General features: G+C 48.9%; 1 protein-coding gene across 1 annotated transcript; it reads right to left on the bottom strand.

Annotated features, from left to right (window-relative positions):
• Positions 1 to 72: 72 nt before the first annotated feature.
• LOC128335428 (START domain-containing protein 10-like) lies at positions 73 to 13,185 on the bottom strand. Its single transcript, XM_053273652.1, has 6 exons — positions 12,817 to 13,185; positions 5,913 to 6,060; positions 3,715 to 3,818; positions 2,387 to 2,504; positions 1,278 to 1,330; positions 73 to 396 (listed from the first exon to the last, which is right to left on the bottom strand). The coding sequence occupies exons 1-6, from the start codon at positions 12,973 to 12,975 to the stop codon at positions 175 to 177; spliced, it is 804 nt and encodes a 267-aa protein (XP_053129627.1). The 5' UTR covers positions 12,976 to 13,185; the 3' UTR covers positions 73 to 174.
• Between the last annotated feature and the right edge of the window lie 5,237 nt (positions 13,186 to 18,422).

Here is an 18,422-nt window from a genome sequence, read left to right as displayed (position 1 = left end):
AAAGCTGTCCCTCTCGCCCCAGGCTGCCAGTGAACGCCTGGGAGAGAAAAATCACAAATGCTGGTCATAAAATCTGTATGTATAAATCTATATTTTCCACCATTTATTGTAAAACCAACCAGGGGGAACACAGTAGCAGACGGCTGCCCAGCTGGGAAGGGGCCCAGGTGGGCATCAGTTCTCCGAGCCGCTGGTGTCGCCTTTCTCTTCTTTGGCTTCCATTAAGCTGCTCTCGTCGATGTTCTCCAGCGAGGAGGCATGCTGGAGGGCCAGGTCAGACACGGGCAGAGTGGGAAGCTGGTTCTGCTCCGGGTGCAGCCAGGGCTTCGTGTCCACGTTGTGCTCCTGCTTCCAGGCAGGGTATTTCAGGCAGGCTTTGTACATCTTCTTCATCAACTGGCCACCAGGGGAGAGAAAGCGGGGAGGTCAGACGGGGCGGTGGCTCCCTGGCAGAACATCGGCTTGGTGAGGATGGACCGAGGGTCTGACTCGGCTTAAGGCGGCTATGTCCCTATTTCTTCTAAGCACATGTAACAGCCCACAGATAAATCAATGCACACAGAGGAATGGGGATTGCAGATTCCACCACGAGCACTTCCTGTGTTTGAGGCCCAAACCAGCGTTCATCATTGCTTGAAATGAGCAGTATTTATCTTTATCATCACCACCACCACCACCACCACCATCATCATCATCATGTATCTCTTTCATCCATATGATGCAACTGCACCCATCAAGACAATACACTGCCATGTTTAGCAAAACCTGGGTTGCACAATTGGCATAGGGTTTTTCCTTTTAAAAGGTCGGTGTGGGGCTAAGACCTGGGATAAAACTGTCCCTGGGCAGAGAGAAAGATCTCCCCTCTTGCAAAACCATCCAATTTCAGCCAATATCGTCAGGTGAACTGACTGTGGGGCAAGCAGGCCTTGTGGTCTCAAGCACGAGTTGCCCCCTCTGCTAAGCAGGGTTCATCTTGGTTTACATTTGGATGGGAGACTACATGAAATATTCCCCTCAGGGGGCGGGGCTGCTCTGGGAAAAGAACCTGCCTGCTTGCATACAGAAGGTTCCAGGTCCCCTCCCCAGCACCTCCAGATGGCTGAGAGAGACTGCTGCCTGTAACCTTGCTGAAGCTGCTGCCAGTCTGTGATGGCAATGCTGAGCTAGATGGACCAATGGTCTGACTCAGTAGAAGGCAGCTGCCTTAATATTTATTTATTTATCATATTTAATAAGAAAACGTGCCCCTGCCCAGCACACATGGCCTTACTCACCTTGGGTGCCAGGTATTGGGAAGCTTTATTCACAACCCACTTGGGCAGCGATCCTAGTTAAAGAGAGAAATACCCATAAGCATAAATCTTGGGAAAGAACAGTGCATGGCAACTACACAGAAATAAAAGTTGCCGGAGCACTGCAAGCTGTGAGCAATTCAGCCAAGCCTTGAAAGGAGACTGAAGCAAAAATCAAAATCAGATAAGAGAGGTCAGACGAGGAAAAGATGAAAGGACAATGTACTTGTTGATTTAAGAAGAGAGTGAAGATGGAGATGAAACACTGGGTGTTTTTTTAAAGCTACAAAAGAACGTTCCAAAAACACAGATGTTAGGAAGGATCAACAGTTCACTAAATATGATGTACAAGGCTCAAGGAAAAAAAGAAGTTGCAGGGTTTCTTAAAATTTCTAATTTTAATTTTATTACATTTCTGTACCACCTCATAATAATTTTATTACATTTCTGTACCACCTCATACCCATGTCTTGTGGCGGTTTACAAATAAACGATAAAAATCAGAATTAAAACCAAATGTTAAAAGAGTTTTAAAAAATTAGATTGACAATTTAAAATGCTGGGGTGACAAAAGAAAGCCCCACCCCCACCCCCACCCCCAGCTGATCAGAGGCCTGATCAAATAAATGCGTCTTGAACGCGGCAACGCGCTTTTAAATCTTGCTAGAGAAGGGGAAGCCCCTTCAGCCACAGGAAGTCCATTGCAGAGTCTGGAAGTTACCAGCACATGTACTACTGTTTGAGGTCATCGTCCTCCACAAACAAGGGGGCGTACGTACGTTTATAAACCAACTCCAATTCTGTGCAGTAAAATCAGCATGCTTCCAAACTTCTGAGGTTTGACAAGTGCACTTGCTTTTTAAGTGTGGATGTGCTTAACACCACCAAGAAACATCTCCTGGCTGTTTCTATAGTTTTCAGGGGTGAGGAGAGAGGAAAACTCATTTAAACGTCTTTTTTGGAAAAGAGGAACCATACTTGAGGGTCTGGTGGTGGGGGATATGGGTTATTGGGCTTCTTGGGGGAGGAATTCAGGAAAATGAGGGGGAAACAACTGCAGATCTCTGCACCCCTGGGCCCACCAGACTTACCTTTAGGGTCCACCTGGGCCAGGTAAGTCAAAACACAACTGTCAGGTCCAGTGGACTGCACTAAGTATCCCGCCAAGAGTGACACAGCCCGCACCAGATCCTTGCGTGGAGGATATTTCTGCATGGGGGAAGGCAGAAAAACTAGCTCTCAGATGCGTTCCTGGCCTGGAGGCTCCACTGAAGAGAGTACCCAGCAGGTGATGGGCGCTAACTTCATAGACAAGGGCCAAAAATACAGAAGTGGCCACCTTCTTTGTCCATTAAATTCATAAAATAATCTGCAGGTTTAAGACTACAATTTATTCTCTCCAGGTTGAGATATACAGGCACCAGACTTGTATCTTTTGGAAAAAGCAAATACATCTGCCCATGGTTAGCCTTAAAGATGGGATGCTCTTCTCAAGATAAACGGTTGCTTTTGCTAAACTAGGTAACTTTTAAGACAGCAAAATTTCTTGCCCAAACAACAATATTGAGGATTGAGGTTAAAGAAAAAACTAAGAACTATTGTGGGCCATAGCAGAGATCTTGGCATTCCTCTAGTGTCCTGATGTAAAATCTTCTTTTCTTGAAACAATTTGTAATGTTTTCAATCTCCAATGTGCAACATCTGTTTTTTGATACTTTAGTTTATTACTATCAACGATCAAAGATCAGCAATGCAATTCAAAACTTTACAGAAAAGTATGGATAAAAAAGAATACATAAAATAACAATAGTAATAATCAGAAGGAGAACAAATCCCATTTGCATATAACGATAGCTGTTATCCAACATCCTAACCGAGGCAAGAATCTAGAAGACAGGACAGAAAGTTAGTTGCTGTCGAGTCCTAATAGCAATAGAGCAAAACTTAGCCACCTTATACGTAATGGGAGGAATTTTATCTGCAAGCAAAAGATACTTGAATCCAAGACTAGGATTTTTTTTACCAATTTTGGGGGTACAGTATTAGACACCAGGTGGTTGCCTTAAATTCAGAGCCCTGTTGCTTTTGAGTAAACGCAAGTATAACCTGCATTTAATCTCTACTTTTTAAGGATGATGTCTTAAATAAATTCAGAGTCGTCTACTTTTTAAGGGGGTCATCTTCGCTTCGGATAGATACGGGTATGTGGTGGGTCTTGTATCGTGGCTACATTAAACAAGCTTGAGTCGTGCCAATAACCTCCACGGGCAACCTCGTCCACTTGTGGAGCTGGGGAAGGGGCTAAATTCTGTCTACAGGTCACTCAACTGCTATAATTCTGGCAATAGGTCTTTGACGGCATCCTCGGTGTGCACCAACACCTCCCATTCACCATCACCCACTTCACACCCTCACTCACCGGGTGCTTGACAGAGAAATTGATGATAACGTACGAATTATCCAAAACCTGCCAGGACCTCAGTGTCACAACATCTCTGTTCTTTAAGGGCTTCGGGCACTTCCCTAGTCACAACGGAAAGAAAACAGCCTCAGCATTGTGCGTCAACCATGGGAACCAGTAGCAAGAGACGAGCAAAGAGTTGTGGCTTCTGTCCGTAGCTCAGTAGAAGACCATCTGCTTTGCAAAGGCAAGGTCTCGGGTACAGCTGGGAAGGACTCCTGCTTGAAACCTTAGGAACATAGGAAGCTGCCTTATACTAAGTCAGACCATTGGTCCATCTGGCCCACTATTGTCTACACCAGGGTTGCACAACTCGAATGCCCTGGTGGGCCAGAACCATTCACAAATTGGCATGCAGGGGCCGAGCTACGTTTTTAGCACATTATTACACTGAAGTTAAAAATATTATTAGTTACTTGTGGCTCTATTCCCCCTGTCAAGGGAGCCATAGTTTCAACCAAGGATAGTGTCCAGAAAATAGGTCCTTTCCCTGCTCAATCAGTGGGACCCCTGGAGTGCATGCCAGCCCCAAACAAATGCCAAGCCCTCTCCTCTCCCTAAACTGTTGTTGCTTCCAGGCTGCAATGCTAGGCATGCTTCCATGGGAGTAAGCCTCACTGGGCACACCATGGAGCATATTTCTGAGAAAGCAGGCACAGGATGGCGCTAGAAGGCAGTTTCCAGTTCCTGTGTTGCTGCAGGATACCTGGGGGCCGGTAAAGTGGTTCTTGCAGGCCGGATTCAGCCCCAGGCCTTATGTTCTGCAGGCCTGGTCTACACTGACTGGCAGCAGCTCTCCAAGATTTCAGGCTGGAATCTCTCCCAGCCCTACCAGGAGGGAGTGAATGGAGAACCCTTTGCATGTGATACTCTACCAATGAGCTACAGTCCCATCTCCCGCTATCTTATAGCAGACAGTGCTCACGTGTAGTTACCCATCCAAATGCAAACCAGGGGGGACCATGCTTAGAAAAGGGAATGATTGAGAAGAAGAGAGCTGGTCTGGTGGTAGCAAGCATGACTTGTCCCCTTAGCTAAGCAGGGTCCACCCTGGTTGCATATGAATGGGAGACTAGAAGTGTGAGCACTAAGATAATTCCGTTCAGGGGATGGAGCCGCTCTGGGAAGAGCATCTAGGTTCCAAGTTCCCTCTCTAGGGCTGGGAGATTCCTGCCTGCAACCTTGGAGAAGCCACTGCCAGTCTGCGAAGACAATACTGAGCTAGATGGACCAATGGTCTGACTCAGTATATGGCAGCTGCCTATGTTGATTCCTGCTCACTGCTGCAAGACCAGCTCTCCTCCCAACCTTGAGCAGTCCCTGCCAGTTGTAGACAATGCTGAGCCAGATGGACCAATGGCCTGACACAGTATAGGGCGAGTGGTGACCAAGGCTGAGAAACACAACCACACTTAATTGGCATTTGTAGAGTACTGAAAAGTCACCTTAAATGGCACAGGGGGGAAATGCTTGACTAACAAGCAGAAGGTTGCCAGTTCGAATCCCCGCTGGTACTATATCGGGCAGCAGAGAGATAGGAAGTTGCTGAAAGGCATCATACTGCAGGCGGGAGATGGAAATGGTCAACCCCTCCTGTATTCTACCAAAAGACAACCACAAGGATCTGTGGGTGCCAGGAGTCGAAATCGACTTGACAGCACACTTTATAGAGTATTTAAAACTGAACTGGTCTTGCAGTAGCAAGCATGATTTGCCCCCTTAGCTAAGCAGGGTCCTCCCTGGTTGCATATGAATGGGAGACTAGCAGGGTGAGCACTGTCAGATATTCCCCTTGGGGGATGGAGCCGCTCTAGGAGGAGCAAAAGCTTTCGAGTTCCCTCTGTGGCAGCATCTCCAAGAGAGGGCTGCATGAGATTCCTGCCTGTAACCATGGAGAAGCCGCTGCCAGTCAGTGAAGATAATGCTGAGTTAGATAGACCAATGGTCTGACTCAGTATATGGCCGCTTCCTGTGTTCCATTTCCAATGCATTACCTGGTTACAATCCTGACACCAGCCTTTGCCCCCTTAAGAGCTGAGAAAGTGAAGACTTTTCCAGAGTCTGATCTAAACCCCCAGTGCTACTGGTCATGCACTGGGCGCCATTTGTTTGCCCAGTCAAGGATCTGCCCAACCTCTGGGGCCAGTGCCACTCACATGAATAGTAGCCCACGTCTGCATTGTCAGCAACACGGGCGATGTCGTGGGTCTCGATGACATTCAAGTCCCACTTCTTGCGGTACTCGGTGTCATGCAGAACATCGTATGCCGTCTCTGCCGGCACGCCTGGCATGTCAACGCGGCCCTGCAAAAGAGAAGGGGGGACCTTGTCAAGACACCTGCAGGGCGCGTGGTCTGAAGGCAGAGGAGGCGGCCACCTTGATGAAGCTAAGCAGGCCTGGGTCTGGTCAGTGCATAGATGGGAGACTGCCTAGAAACCCACGTACGCAAGGCAGGAATAGAAAAGAAATCAATGCAATTAATCCTTCAGGGCCCTTGAACACAACCGCTCCTCTTGGCTGAAGAGCAGAGAGGGTTCTGAAAGCCATCTAAGGAAATAACCAGCTCATCTGGTCGGTGGGACTTAGTTTCTGGACGTGGTCTTAAGCCACGACTCCCGGCTTTGCATCAACTGCAGTGTAAACAGACCAGAATGGGTTCTGAATGGCCGTTCTCCTCCGTGGTGGCAGGGAGTGTATCCAAGACCTCTCAAAGAGGTTTTAAACACCATTTTGGCTTCTCCTGCAATTCTACCCACCAGCATTTCACAAGAGAAAACAGGGATTTGTCAGTACGTCTGGCATTCTTTGGTTCCCACAAGGAGGACGGCTTCCAAACTGCCTTCAGCCTCGGTTATCATCCACTGCTGACGACTCCTCTTATTCCGCTGCTGGCAAGGGGGCAGGCAGCTCGCCCCTCCTCTCCCCATGCTTCTTGCAAGCTTGGCATGGAACGAGAGGAGAGGTGCTCCTGGCTAAGCTTACAAGGGTCAGTTCGGTCCCAAAAAGCTACTCCGATGGCAGCGGCGGGGGTGCCTTGCTCGTGCCCCAGTAATCCACCACCTGAGACAAATGCCTTTCCTTGCCGACGAAAAGGCCGCCCCTGTGCAGAAGCGTGAGCCAAAAAGCAATCTTCTGGCATTTTAAACCCACGTGGGCTCAACATATTCACTTCTTCACTTCGAAACATAGGAAGCTGCTGCCTACTGAGTCAGACCCTTGGCCCACCTAGCTCAGTATTGTCTACACTGACTGGCAGCGGCTCTCCAAGGTTTCAGGCAAGAGTGTCTCCCAGCCCTACCTGGAGATGCTGCCATGGAGTGAACCCAGGACCTTCTGCAAGATGCTTTTCCACTGAGCTACGGCCCTAACCCCTGCCCTAAGGGGGAGATCTTACACTCCTCACATGTGGCCCCCCATCCAAACGCAAACCAAGGTGGACTCTGCTTAGCAAAGGGGACAGCTCATGCTTGCTACCACAAGACCAGCTCTCCCCTCGCCTTATGAAACCCAGTGTGCTTTGTTTTCTCTCTTTATGTTGTTCCCTGCAAAAGCAACGAATAACACCGTTCTCTTCCATCCTCTCCGACCTGAATGAACCTTGAAAAACAGAAGCCTGGGTACTTAGTAAATCATTGACCTGCTAGCCAGCTTCCCCGTTGGCTAGTAACATCATTACTGAAGGTCAATGCCCACAGCTGAGAGCAGTTCCGCACTCACTCCCTGGCAAGAACCCCCTGCCAAGCCTGTTTCCATGTTGAATTACAACCGGAAGCAGCTTAAGAATAGGGCCATGGAGAGATCTGGGCTCCACAATTACCCGGGCGTTTCCTGTTTTCTGGCTCCTGCCACACCCTCCCCAGTGCCCTTTGCACACACTCCAAACAGCACCTGTTCGCCAGGGGTGAGAAAACCCTTCTGTGAGCCAAGCAGTGCCATGACTGCAGAAGCAGGGATCAGCCGCCTTTAAGGAAAGGACTTTCCCCTTTGCAAGACCCCAAAGATCTCTCCATGCTGCTGGGCATACAGAGCTGGTGTCCTAACCTGGGGACGGCCCAGTATTTCTCAGGGGCCTATGCTGAACTATACATTTGCTCTTCCCAGAATGATAAAGTTGCTCTTCCTGCTGATGTTCTGATGCTCAGGAGATCAGCAAAGAAAATGTAGTCCTTATTGTGGGGTGGGGTGAGGTGGTGGTTTCAGCCTCCTGTCATTCATGGAAAAGCCACAATAATTTACTTAAGTGTCACACTCCTCCTGATCAAGATCAAAATGGCCAGCACCTACTTTCGGTAAGAATCCTAAGACTCCCAATTAGGACACACTGAAAGGGGTAAAGAAAACACACTTTTAATCATCCAGTTGTGATGAATGTAATGGTTAAATATCATTTTCAAAACTGCCAGCAGATATTTCCTTTATTGTCTTCAAAACCCACATGCCAGGAGATGAAGTCTGGGTAATTCCCGACCATGAAGGTCAGGAAATCCAGGACCAACAAAAGGAAGTACTTTTTCACACAGTCCATAATTAACCTGTGGAACTCTCTGCCACAGGATGTGGTGATGACCACTAGCTTGGATGGCTTTGAAAGGGGCTTAGACAAAGTCATGGAGGACAGTCTGGTGGCTATAGGCCACCTCCAGCCTCAGAGGTAAGATGCCTCTAAATACCAGTTGCAGGGGGAGTGATGACAGGAGAGAGGGCATGCCTTCATCTCTTGCCTGAGGGATTCCCAGAGGCGTATCTGGTGGGCCACTGTGTGAAAAAGGATGTTGGACTAGATAGGCCTTGGGCCTGATCGAGCAGGGCTGTTCTTATATTCTTCTTATGAGATCAGAAGGAGGGGAGAGAATATACTCTGCACATGCTCAGATAACATAGCGTTACTGTTACTTCATACCAACTCATAATCAGTCATGAATAAGGAGCAATTCATATGCATCAAGCAACTCCACGAGCACAGCCAAAGGACATTTTTCAGAAGACTGTCTTGACCAGAATGGTCGTTTATAGAAACCAGAAGGAAGCCTCTTCAAAATCAAATGCACATTCTTGCCGCTCTAAATTGCACTTTTGAATGATTACACATTCAGGAGTTGTAAAAACCAATTCTAAATATCACTTGTAAACACAGTTACACTTCCAGGTGGAGAAATCAGGGGTTCGATGCTTGGCCTTACTGCCCCAAACAGAGTCATTCCTTTGAAACACAGCCAGAATCAGTCGGCTGGGTTCACAGGGTCTTTGGTAGGTGCTAATACACCTCTAAGAAAAGGTTACTTCCCCAAGCTGGCCCTCAGTTGGTTCGAGGGTGTGGTCCGAAGGTGCATGAAGCAGATCTCTTTCTGACACTTAGCCAGCCGGGTCTGGACAAGCACGTGAATGGGAGGCCACCTTTGGAACCCATGTTTGCTACCTTGGTTTCCACCATAGAGGAAAGGCAGGACAGAACTGAAATAGCCAGGTAAATAATAAATCTATGTTTAGCTTAAATATAGTCCCATAAGAATTTTCTGCCTCATGATCCACATTAACAATATGTAAAGCCTTGCTATCCTCTGGCCGTAATAAATATTCGCTTGGAAAATCTAGAACGTTCAAGCTCTCGAGTTCTACAAATCCAGTGAGAATTCGAGAGAACTCAATACTTCGCAGACTCAGAGAGAATTCAGGCTTCTATACTGGCCTACAGTCCATCTTGTCCCCTACTAGGTCTTGTGGCAGCAAACATGACTTGCCCCCTTTGCTAAGCAGGGTCTGCCCTGGCTGCATATGAATGGGAGACTACATGCGTGAGAACTGTGAGAGATATTCCCCTTAGGGGATGTGGCTGCTCTGGGAAGAGAAATTCTCGGTGTGATATCTTCCTGTCTTTCCATGAGGCATGCTGGGAAAAGCCTAGATTAGATGGACTCAGATTACGGTGGAAAACAGGGATGTGCACGAAACCGGTTCTGTGCACTCCCGGGTGGGTGGGGGGGTTGCTTTAAGGCGTGGGGAGGGTGTCCTTACCTCCCCCGTCGCGTTTCCTCCATTCGCACTGCTGTCAAAAGGGGCACATGCACAGGCCACTTCTGGTATTATGCTGACTGGGGTGGCAAGAGGGTATACAGCCACCCTGCACCAGCGATTTTGACAGCAGCTGTGGCAGGGGAAACTGAGCAGGGGAGGTAAGGAGACCCTTCCAGAGCCTTAAAGCAACCCCCTCCCCATCTCCAAACCCTCCAACGCTGGTCTTTCGAACTGGTACAGTGGTCTGTGAATAGACCACCGAACCGGTTCATGCACATCCCTATCTGGGAAGAGCACCTGCCTGCTTGCATAAAGAAGGTTCCAAGTTCCCTCCCTGGCAGCTTCTCCAAGACCCGGCGGAGAGAGACTCCTGCCTGCAACCTCGGAGAAGCCGCTGCCAGTCTGTGTAGACAATACTGAGCGAGATAGACCAATCGTCTGACTTGGAACATAGGAAGATGCCATATACCTAGAGACACCTTCTCGACTGCACTATCCATGCACCAAGCTCAAGCAGGAAGAGATGCATCCTCAGAGACCACCCCAGGAGGTAGGAAACTCTAATCACACCTATGACGTGGTTAGTTTTGGGGTATTCATGCACCACACCATCGTGCACAGTTTCACTCTTGGTTGTGAAAAAATTGCAGCTATGAAAAATGGAGCCGTGTGGCAGAAGGGGACGCGGGACATTTGTGGTCAGGACCCAGATCACGCAGTGAGCAGGGCAGACTGGATACATCATCCAAACCGACTCTGTTTGGTGCTAAGAACAGCTTCCCTCCTGGGGCAAGTATTATCTGGGAAAAGAAATTAGGGGAGGGTTAACGCAGGGGCAAAAAACCCCTAAGTTCCCAGATGTCCTTGGACAACAATGACATTGTGGCCACGGCCACAATAACCCGAGGAGATGATAGGAGTTGGAGTCCAACAGCATCTGGGGACCCACGTTTGAGAACCCCCATGTCAACCCTTTCCCCCGATCTGTGCCCTGTGGCTTTTTATTTATTACATTTTTATACCGCTGCATCCAAAAGGCTCTTAGTGGTGCACAGGGACACAAGCAAACCTGTGACTTGATCATTTAAAAACAATCAATACAAAACCAAACAAACAGTTGAAAACCATCAAACAATTGAAAACATTTAAAAACAATTTTAAAACCCTGAAAGGCAAGACCAAACAAACCCATTGTAACAGCTCTCTTGAAGGCCAGTAATGAACCAAGCTATGGATTTCTGCCGGGAGCACATTCCACAGCCCAGGAGCAGCTACAGAGAAAGCCTGGTTCTGAGTTGGCACCAGACGTACCGGTGGTAACTGGAGACGGACCTCCTCAGATGACCTCAATGTGCAGTGGGGCTCATACAGAATTTAATGGCTACACACCAATCTAGGATGACTTGCAGCGGTTACAGCCTTGAGTCTTTGGCCACGGTGGCTGAGACTGATGGGAGTTGTAGTCCAACAACGTCTGGGGACCCAAGGTTGGGAACCCCTGATCTAGACAATGCCCCCCCCCCCAAAGACTGGCGATACAACCCTGCTCTCAACTATGTTTTGATGTTTCCTGATAAACGACTGACAAGAAAAAAGCCCATTTAAAGATGCAAAAGCAACAATCTAACACATGGGATGTCAAGGCCCTTTTGGCCCTTGTCCCAGTGAAGCCAAATAATCCCCAGAGGCACTGCCCGCATTCCCTGCATGGGCCAAGCAAGTCTACGGGAAGTTTAGTTTTTGCTTGGCACGACCAAAACCAAGTCGAGCGCTTTCAAACCCTGCTGTTTTCAGAGGAAGAATGAAGGCCATCTTCTTTTCTTTGGAATCTCTCTCACTGGTTTCCCAGCATGCGTTCAAAAATCAAGCAGCACACCCAATGAACAAGCTCCAGGACAACTAGAAGACCGATCAGCCGGGCAGTGGAGCTCCTCTAGTGGGAAATGCCAAAGGCCCCACCAAAAAGTGTCTCCGGTTGAGACAATGGGATCTCAAACTGCGTAACTTTGTCGGCATTGTACTCTACCTGGGGCCAGAGGTACACCGAGGTAATTTTGGAGCCTGGACCCAAAGGCCTTTGGAGTCCCCCCACCCCAAAATTAAGCATCATCATGCTCAGCTGGGTGATCACACCACCCAGGACAGACTGAGGAGGATTTTGGGGCCCCAGGGGCTGTGGAGGCCCTGGACTTTGGCCCCGAAGTCCAGGGGTAAGAGTGCTTCTGCCTGGGGCAAACACTGCTTTTTTAAAAAGTGCCGGCTACTTGGTTTAGAAAGTACCCCTACCAAGCAAAGAGACACCTTTTAAAGTGGTGGTTCCCTTATATCCCCACTAGTCTGTTCCCCAGACTATGTGAAGCACCTATATTGGGCAGCAGCGATCTAGGAAGGTGCTGAAAGGCATCATCTCACACTGCGTGGGAGGAGGCAATGGCAAACCCCTCCTGTATTCTACCAAAGACAACCCCAGGGCTCTGTGGGAGCCAGGAGTCGACACTGACTCGACGGGACACTAATTTTTTAACTACTTTATAGTGAGCAGGGGGAGAGCAACTGGCCCTATCCAGCCCCAGCACAGCATCCCTCCAGTGGCTGTTACTGGCGTCTACCTTATATTTCTTTTTAGACTGTGAGCCCTTTGGGGGCCGGCGGGCGGGCAGGCAGGGGTCATCTTATCGAGGCATGGTTTCTTTCTCTGCTTTGGGAACTTGGGTTGAAGAGCGGCAGAGAAAGATGCGCCGCAGTCGAGAGAAGCAACGGAAGCCCAGCCCCAGCCCCAGCCCCAGCCCCGACCCGGCCTCGCCTTTCCCACCAGGCTTGGCAAGGCACTGGCAGCCTCCGCTCTCTCCCGCCCACGTGCGCAGGCCCCGAGGCCCTCCCCGCGCCACGCGCCCCGCAGCCCCTACTACTCTCCGAACAACCAGCGCCAACCCTCCCTCGAGCCGACTCCGTCCTCACGTGCCCCCGACACGGGTCTGTCTCCCCCTCCCCCGCGTGTCCCGGCGGCGGCGGCGGCGGCATCCACACGCGCGGCGCCTGCAGCTGACCTTGACGCGGTGGACAGAGAAGGCGGCTCCCGCGGCGGGCAGCTGCCCCCAGACCGCGATGCCGTCCCGGCTGTAGCGGCTGAGCCAGCCCTGCTCGGCTTCGCACTCCGCCTGGAAGGCGCGGAAGGCGTCCTCGTCGGGCAGCTGGACCGGCTCCATCCAGCGAGGCGGCAGCAGCGCCGAGAGCGAGCGAGGGGCCGGCGGCGGCGGCGGCGGCAGCTGGAGAAGCCCGTCCCGTCGTCGGGTTTTCCTCCTCCTCCTCCTCCCCCCCGCTGGGCGCGCCAACAGCCAAGCCCGCCTCGAGGCTGCTGCCGCTCCGGCCAGCGGGTGCTCCGCGGCCCCGCCCCCGCCCAGGTGAGCCTCGCCTCCTCCCGGCCGCTGATTGGCCCCGCGCGCTCCCCCCGCCCCAGGGCTCGCGACTTTTGAAACGGGAGCGGCCGCCGCCGCCGCCGCTGTCGGGAGCGCAAACTGCCCGAGCGCATCGGAGCCCTCTCCGGGCCGGGATGGATGTCCTCTGGGCACTGAGAGGAGCTGCTGCTGCTGCCGCAGGTGGCAGGAGGAGACTGAGGAAGAGGAGACTGAGGAAGAGGAGTCTCTCGCAGGGGCGATTCTCGGAGCGTTCGCGTTTCTCTTTGTTGCTGGCCATCCATCTCCTGCCAGCAACTGGGCAAAGAGGCACCTTTTCCCAGTGGCCATTCTCTTGATTGAGCTGCGGGAGAGCAATTGGCCCTATCCAGCCCCAGGACAGCATCCCTCCAGTGGCTGTTGCCAGGGTCTGCCTGAGGTTTCTTTTCTTAAGTATACAAGTACTCACATACAGATGAAACTTGGAAAATTAGAATATCATGCAAAAGTCCATTAATTTCAGTAATGCAAATTAAAAGGTGAAACTGATATATGAGACAGACGCATCACATGCAAAGTGAGATAAGTCAAGCCTTAATTTGTTATAATTGTGATGATCATGGCGTACAGCTCATGAAAACCCCAAATCCACAATCCCAGAAAATTAGAATATTACATGGAACCAAGAAGACAAGGATTGAAGAATAGAACAATATCGGACCTCTGAAAAGTATACAGTGTACTGTGCTTGATTGGCCAGCAAACTCACCTGACCCCATAGAGAATCTATGGGGCATTGCCAAGAGAAGGATGAGAGACATGAGACCAAACAATGCAGAAGAGCTGAAGGCCGCTAATGAAGCATCCTGGTCTTCCATAACACCTCATCAGTGCCACAGGCTGATAGCATCCATGCCACGCCGCATTGAGGCAGTAATTGCTGCAAAAGGGGCCCAAACCAAGTACTGAATACATATGCATGCTTATACTTTTCAGAGGTCCGATATCCTGGTCTAATTTTCTGGGATTGTGGATTTGGGGTTTTCATGAGCTGTACGCCATGATCATCACAATTATAACAAATTAAGGCTTGACTTATCTCGCTTTACATGTAATGCGTCTGTCTCATATATCAGTTTCACCTTTTAATTTGCATTACTGAAATTAATGGACTTTTGCACGATATTCTAATTTTCCGAGTTTCACCTGTACATACATACTAAAAGAACGGAGCTGAATTTATACTGGGTAGGGGGAGAGCAACTGTGGCTAGCCAGCCTTGCACAGCCTCCCTCCAGTGGCCATTGTTGGTTCCGAAAAGAACCTTTATAGAAAAGGAAAAAAAGACCCTTAGCTTTTTGAAGACAGTAGGGACCCTTTAAAACACACACACACACACACACACACACACACACACACACCCACCCACCCACACACCCTCTACCTTTTACACCACTTTGAGAAATTGTTGACAAGCTGTATATAAATATTAGCAGTAGTTGTGGTGTCGGCTCCCCTTTTTCTTTTTCCTGTTTATAGTTGAAGAAAATTGGGGAGGAGAATTCTCAGCCTAGCAAGTGGTGTTTCTAGAAGCCACAGCAGCCACCTCCGTGGGTAGCCTTAGAAGAGAAAGCAATTACTGCATCAGTGTTGACATGCTAGAGCCCTGAAAACCAGAGCTTGGATGATGAGCTAAAGTCCAGCCTAATGTTCTCTGATCCAAGAAGAGGAAGGCGTTAACAGGAGAATTCTAGGTAAAGACAAACCACCATGCTCTCCGAGATATCCATTCTGAGCTGGAAAAGAAAACCTGTGCAATGGACACTTTGAGATTCCTAGCCTGGCTCAACACAATTCTGGCAGTTCGAACCAATTTCAATTTGCTGTTCTAAGATGCTGAGTGAGTGATGAAATACAATACCATGAATGGAAGACAAGACAGCTGGTGGTAAAGGAAGAATGCAAGGAAAAGCCTCAGTGGGGTGGAGAGAATCCGTTTGAGTCACTGACAAGCACTTGCTCATACACGCCTACACTTCACCTGATTTTTCACCATACTCAGCATTTAGTGGCTTAGAATGCATTGTGTGAATTACACTTTTTTAAAAACAAGTCTTTGGGGCGATACAGAACTAAACAGTACTAGCATTTGCATTATAATATTCACATGTGCAACTCATCAGTGTATGGATGAGCCTAAAAGCTTGAATACTTTTTGTCCGACCCAGTACAAGATGATAATCACAGAGAACCTTACCTGCTGTGCTGAAACAACTCCCTTGTGCCTTTCAATTGCACATATTCTACAGGCTTCCAGAAGTACGTTGCATAGATGAAGTCAGGGTGATAAGGAAGATTGGAATGGAACCCATCTGGTTTCCCCAGCTCCCTACAGCAATTTCACTAACAAGATGTAAACAAGGGAATGCCACTTCTTAAAGCAGGATTCACCCACACCCCCTAGCTTAAAGCCCTGCTGACAACACCACGATACGGGTGCTGGGGCTGGTTAAACCAGTCCTTCTTGAAGAGCTCAAAATGATCTCCTCTGCCACAGTACAAAGCCACACATTACACCGCTTATGCCAAGAGCCCTACCCTTCTTGAACAGCAGCCAAAACACAAAGTAAAATTTAGGGACCAGTGGGATTAGGGAGGCCCTATTGGGAAGGTTAATGCAGAGCAGCTACTTGGGTGGTACCAATTACAAATTCAGTGGTTCTCAAGGAAGGCTGCTTGGTGAAGGCATTCTTCTGCCATCTATCATCTGGGCCATTTCCAAAACGATAGCCAAACATTTCCTACATGCACTATCCTAAATAGGAAATCAACGCAGCCTCCAGGCTTGCAAGGGTATATACCAAGTGCATCCAGCACCCAAGAATTAGCAAGCATCTCATCATGACTTACTCAGCAATATGCCCTTTCATTTTAAGAATCCCCTCAGGTTTTATTCCAGCGGGTTGCCCAATGTGAACATTGCATGCTGTGTAGATAGAGGGAGAAGCAAAGTAGTCAGTACCACCAGTGGCCATGACTGTCCAAACTTAGGTTCCTAAGAAAGATGGCAAAGTCCAGAATGTTCAAGGTAGCCTTTTCGAGACACTACTTGTACAGTTTTAAAAATAGTTTCACATGAATAGTTTCACCTCTTTCAGCCAATCAAAATGGATATTCTTGCATTCACTTGATGCAAGGGTTCCCAGACTGGGGGTTGGGACCCCCAAACCACTCAGGAGGGAGCTGTCAGGAGGGCAGGGGCCTTACCTGACACGTCCAAGGTGTGGAGATGGTCAGGGATGATGCAGGCAGACGGAGACAGAGGCCAACAACTGCTGGGATTCTCTGCTGCTCACCAAGCTGAGGGCCAACCCAGCAGTGGCACTTCTGTGGCTGGTGGGCCAGGGGAGAGTTCCCTCTCGGGTGAGACCCACTAGAGCTCATCTCGTGAGGGACCCAAGAAGTGCCCTTGCTGTGCTGCCCCTGACTTTGAGCAGTGGAGGAGCCGGGTGGTTTTCATCTCCTGGTCCCCGCCAGCCTCTCCATGCCTTGGAGAAGTTTGTTACATTTATATCCCGCTTTTCCCAAAAGGCTGGGAGTGCCTTACAGCATCCTTTAGAATTAATAATAAAGCGAAGAGCTGCTCCAACTTCTCTTAAGTCCAACAGTGTCTCTTCCTAAAATCTGGATTCATGTGCAAGAAAAACACAAAGAATTAAGTGAGGAAGCCATGAAGATACTGACTCCATTTGATTCCTACTTGTATCAATCAGAATGCTCAACAATTTCTGCTATCACAAGCACCAAAAAAGTGAGAACTTGGGAGCCCAAAATGAGATTGGCAGTCTCAAACATCATAATGCCCAGGTTTGAAAAACTATTTAAGAGTGAGCAAGCACAACCCCTTTAAAAAGGCAGGTGTTTTATTTATCTCTACCTAATCAAATCAATGGCTGACATCCTAAAAAAGTGTGGGGGCTCCTATCATCAGTGAAGCACTAGCCCTTGTGCTAGTCTGTTATGCTTCCCTCAGCAATGTGTTTCTGGTCTATGCATCATTAGTCAGGAAGGATGAAGCCAGTAGCTTTAAACATTGAGGGGGGTGGGTCACATAGCCTTATATATTATTCAGAGGGTCACAACATCAGAACGTTTGAGGACCCCCCACTTTACAGAGGTGCACTGCAACCCAAACAGTAATATATTATTTTGCGTGAAATGTGTCTGAACTGGTCCGCAGTGTCTGAGTTGGATAGCAAACTCTGTTTAAAGCTACTGTCTGAACTGAAGAGTTAAACACCAGTGAAGTTGAACTGGCACTGAAATCAAGAAGTTTAATGGTTTCACCCCCCAAATGCTTCAGGTCTTCACAGGATAGAATTTAGCATACAGAAAACAAACCACCGCTATTTAAACAAGTTGGAATAATTGTTGGAAAGATTGCATGCAAAGGAAACTTTGAGAGGAAGGCAGTGTGTGTTTACATGCCAATACCAGAAGCCTCAAAACCAAGAGGAGGAAAGCCAGAGGGCTTAGTGTATTAGATAACCAATATCGTAAGCATGTCAGACACCATAAAGAAACAGTGATGAACATGAAAAAGAGAAAGGACACTGCTGCCATGCTACCCTTCTTCACAAGACTTCTTTTTCCAAGCATTCAGAAATTGTCTATGAAGGCTGCCAGAGTGCAAAGCAGTAGTCAAGTGTATAAGGTGGCACCAAAACAGTGTTTCATTTTAAACAGCCAACATCTTGTTGGACATCTGGGCAAAAACCTATACAAAAGGGCCATGGGCCATGTGCATTTGCACAAGTGTGGAATCCAGTGATGGGTGCAGATTCCAGCAGTAGGAGACACTCCTTCTCCATTGAACACACGGACAAGATGGCTCTTCACTAGCTCTACATCTCAGGTGTTCACCAAGGGCAACGTAATGTCTGCAACACACACGAACAATTTCTGGTGAAGTTCAGAAGCTGGGGGTGGGGAAGAGGCAGAGTAAAATTCCCAGTGATTGGCGGGGGGGGGGGGGGGCGGGTTGCACCTTAGCTTGATGCACAGCTGCTTCCCATCCCCATTTCTAGCACAAACCGTTTTGTGCAAAAGAGAGCCCACGTTTACCCCCATTTCCCTGGCTTCTCCAGGGGATGGAGTTCCCCTGGCAAAATATTTGGTCTAACTTGCCACAGAATCGCATTCACGCCCACACAATACATACAGTCCTGATCACCTCTGTAGGGAGGAACTGAGGGCGAAAG

The sequence above is a fragment of the Hemicordylus capensis genome, chromosome 11, assembly GCF_027244095.1.
Source record: "Hemicordylus capensis ecotype Gifberg chromosome 11, rHemCap1.1.pri, whole genome shotgun sequence".
Taxonomy (NCBI): domain Eukaryota; kingdom Metazoa; phylum Chordata; class Lepidosauria; order Squamata; family Cordylidae; genus Hemicordylus; species Hemicordylus capensis.
Note: the sequence above shows the minus strand (reverse complement) of the source record. Positions and strands in the feature narration are given on the sequence as shown.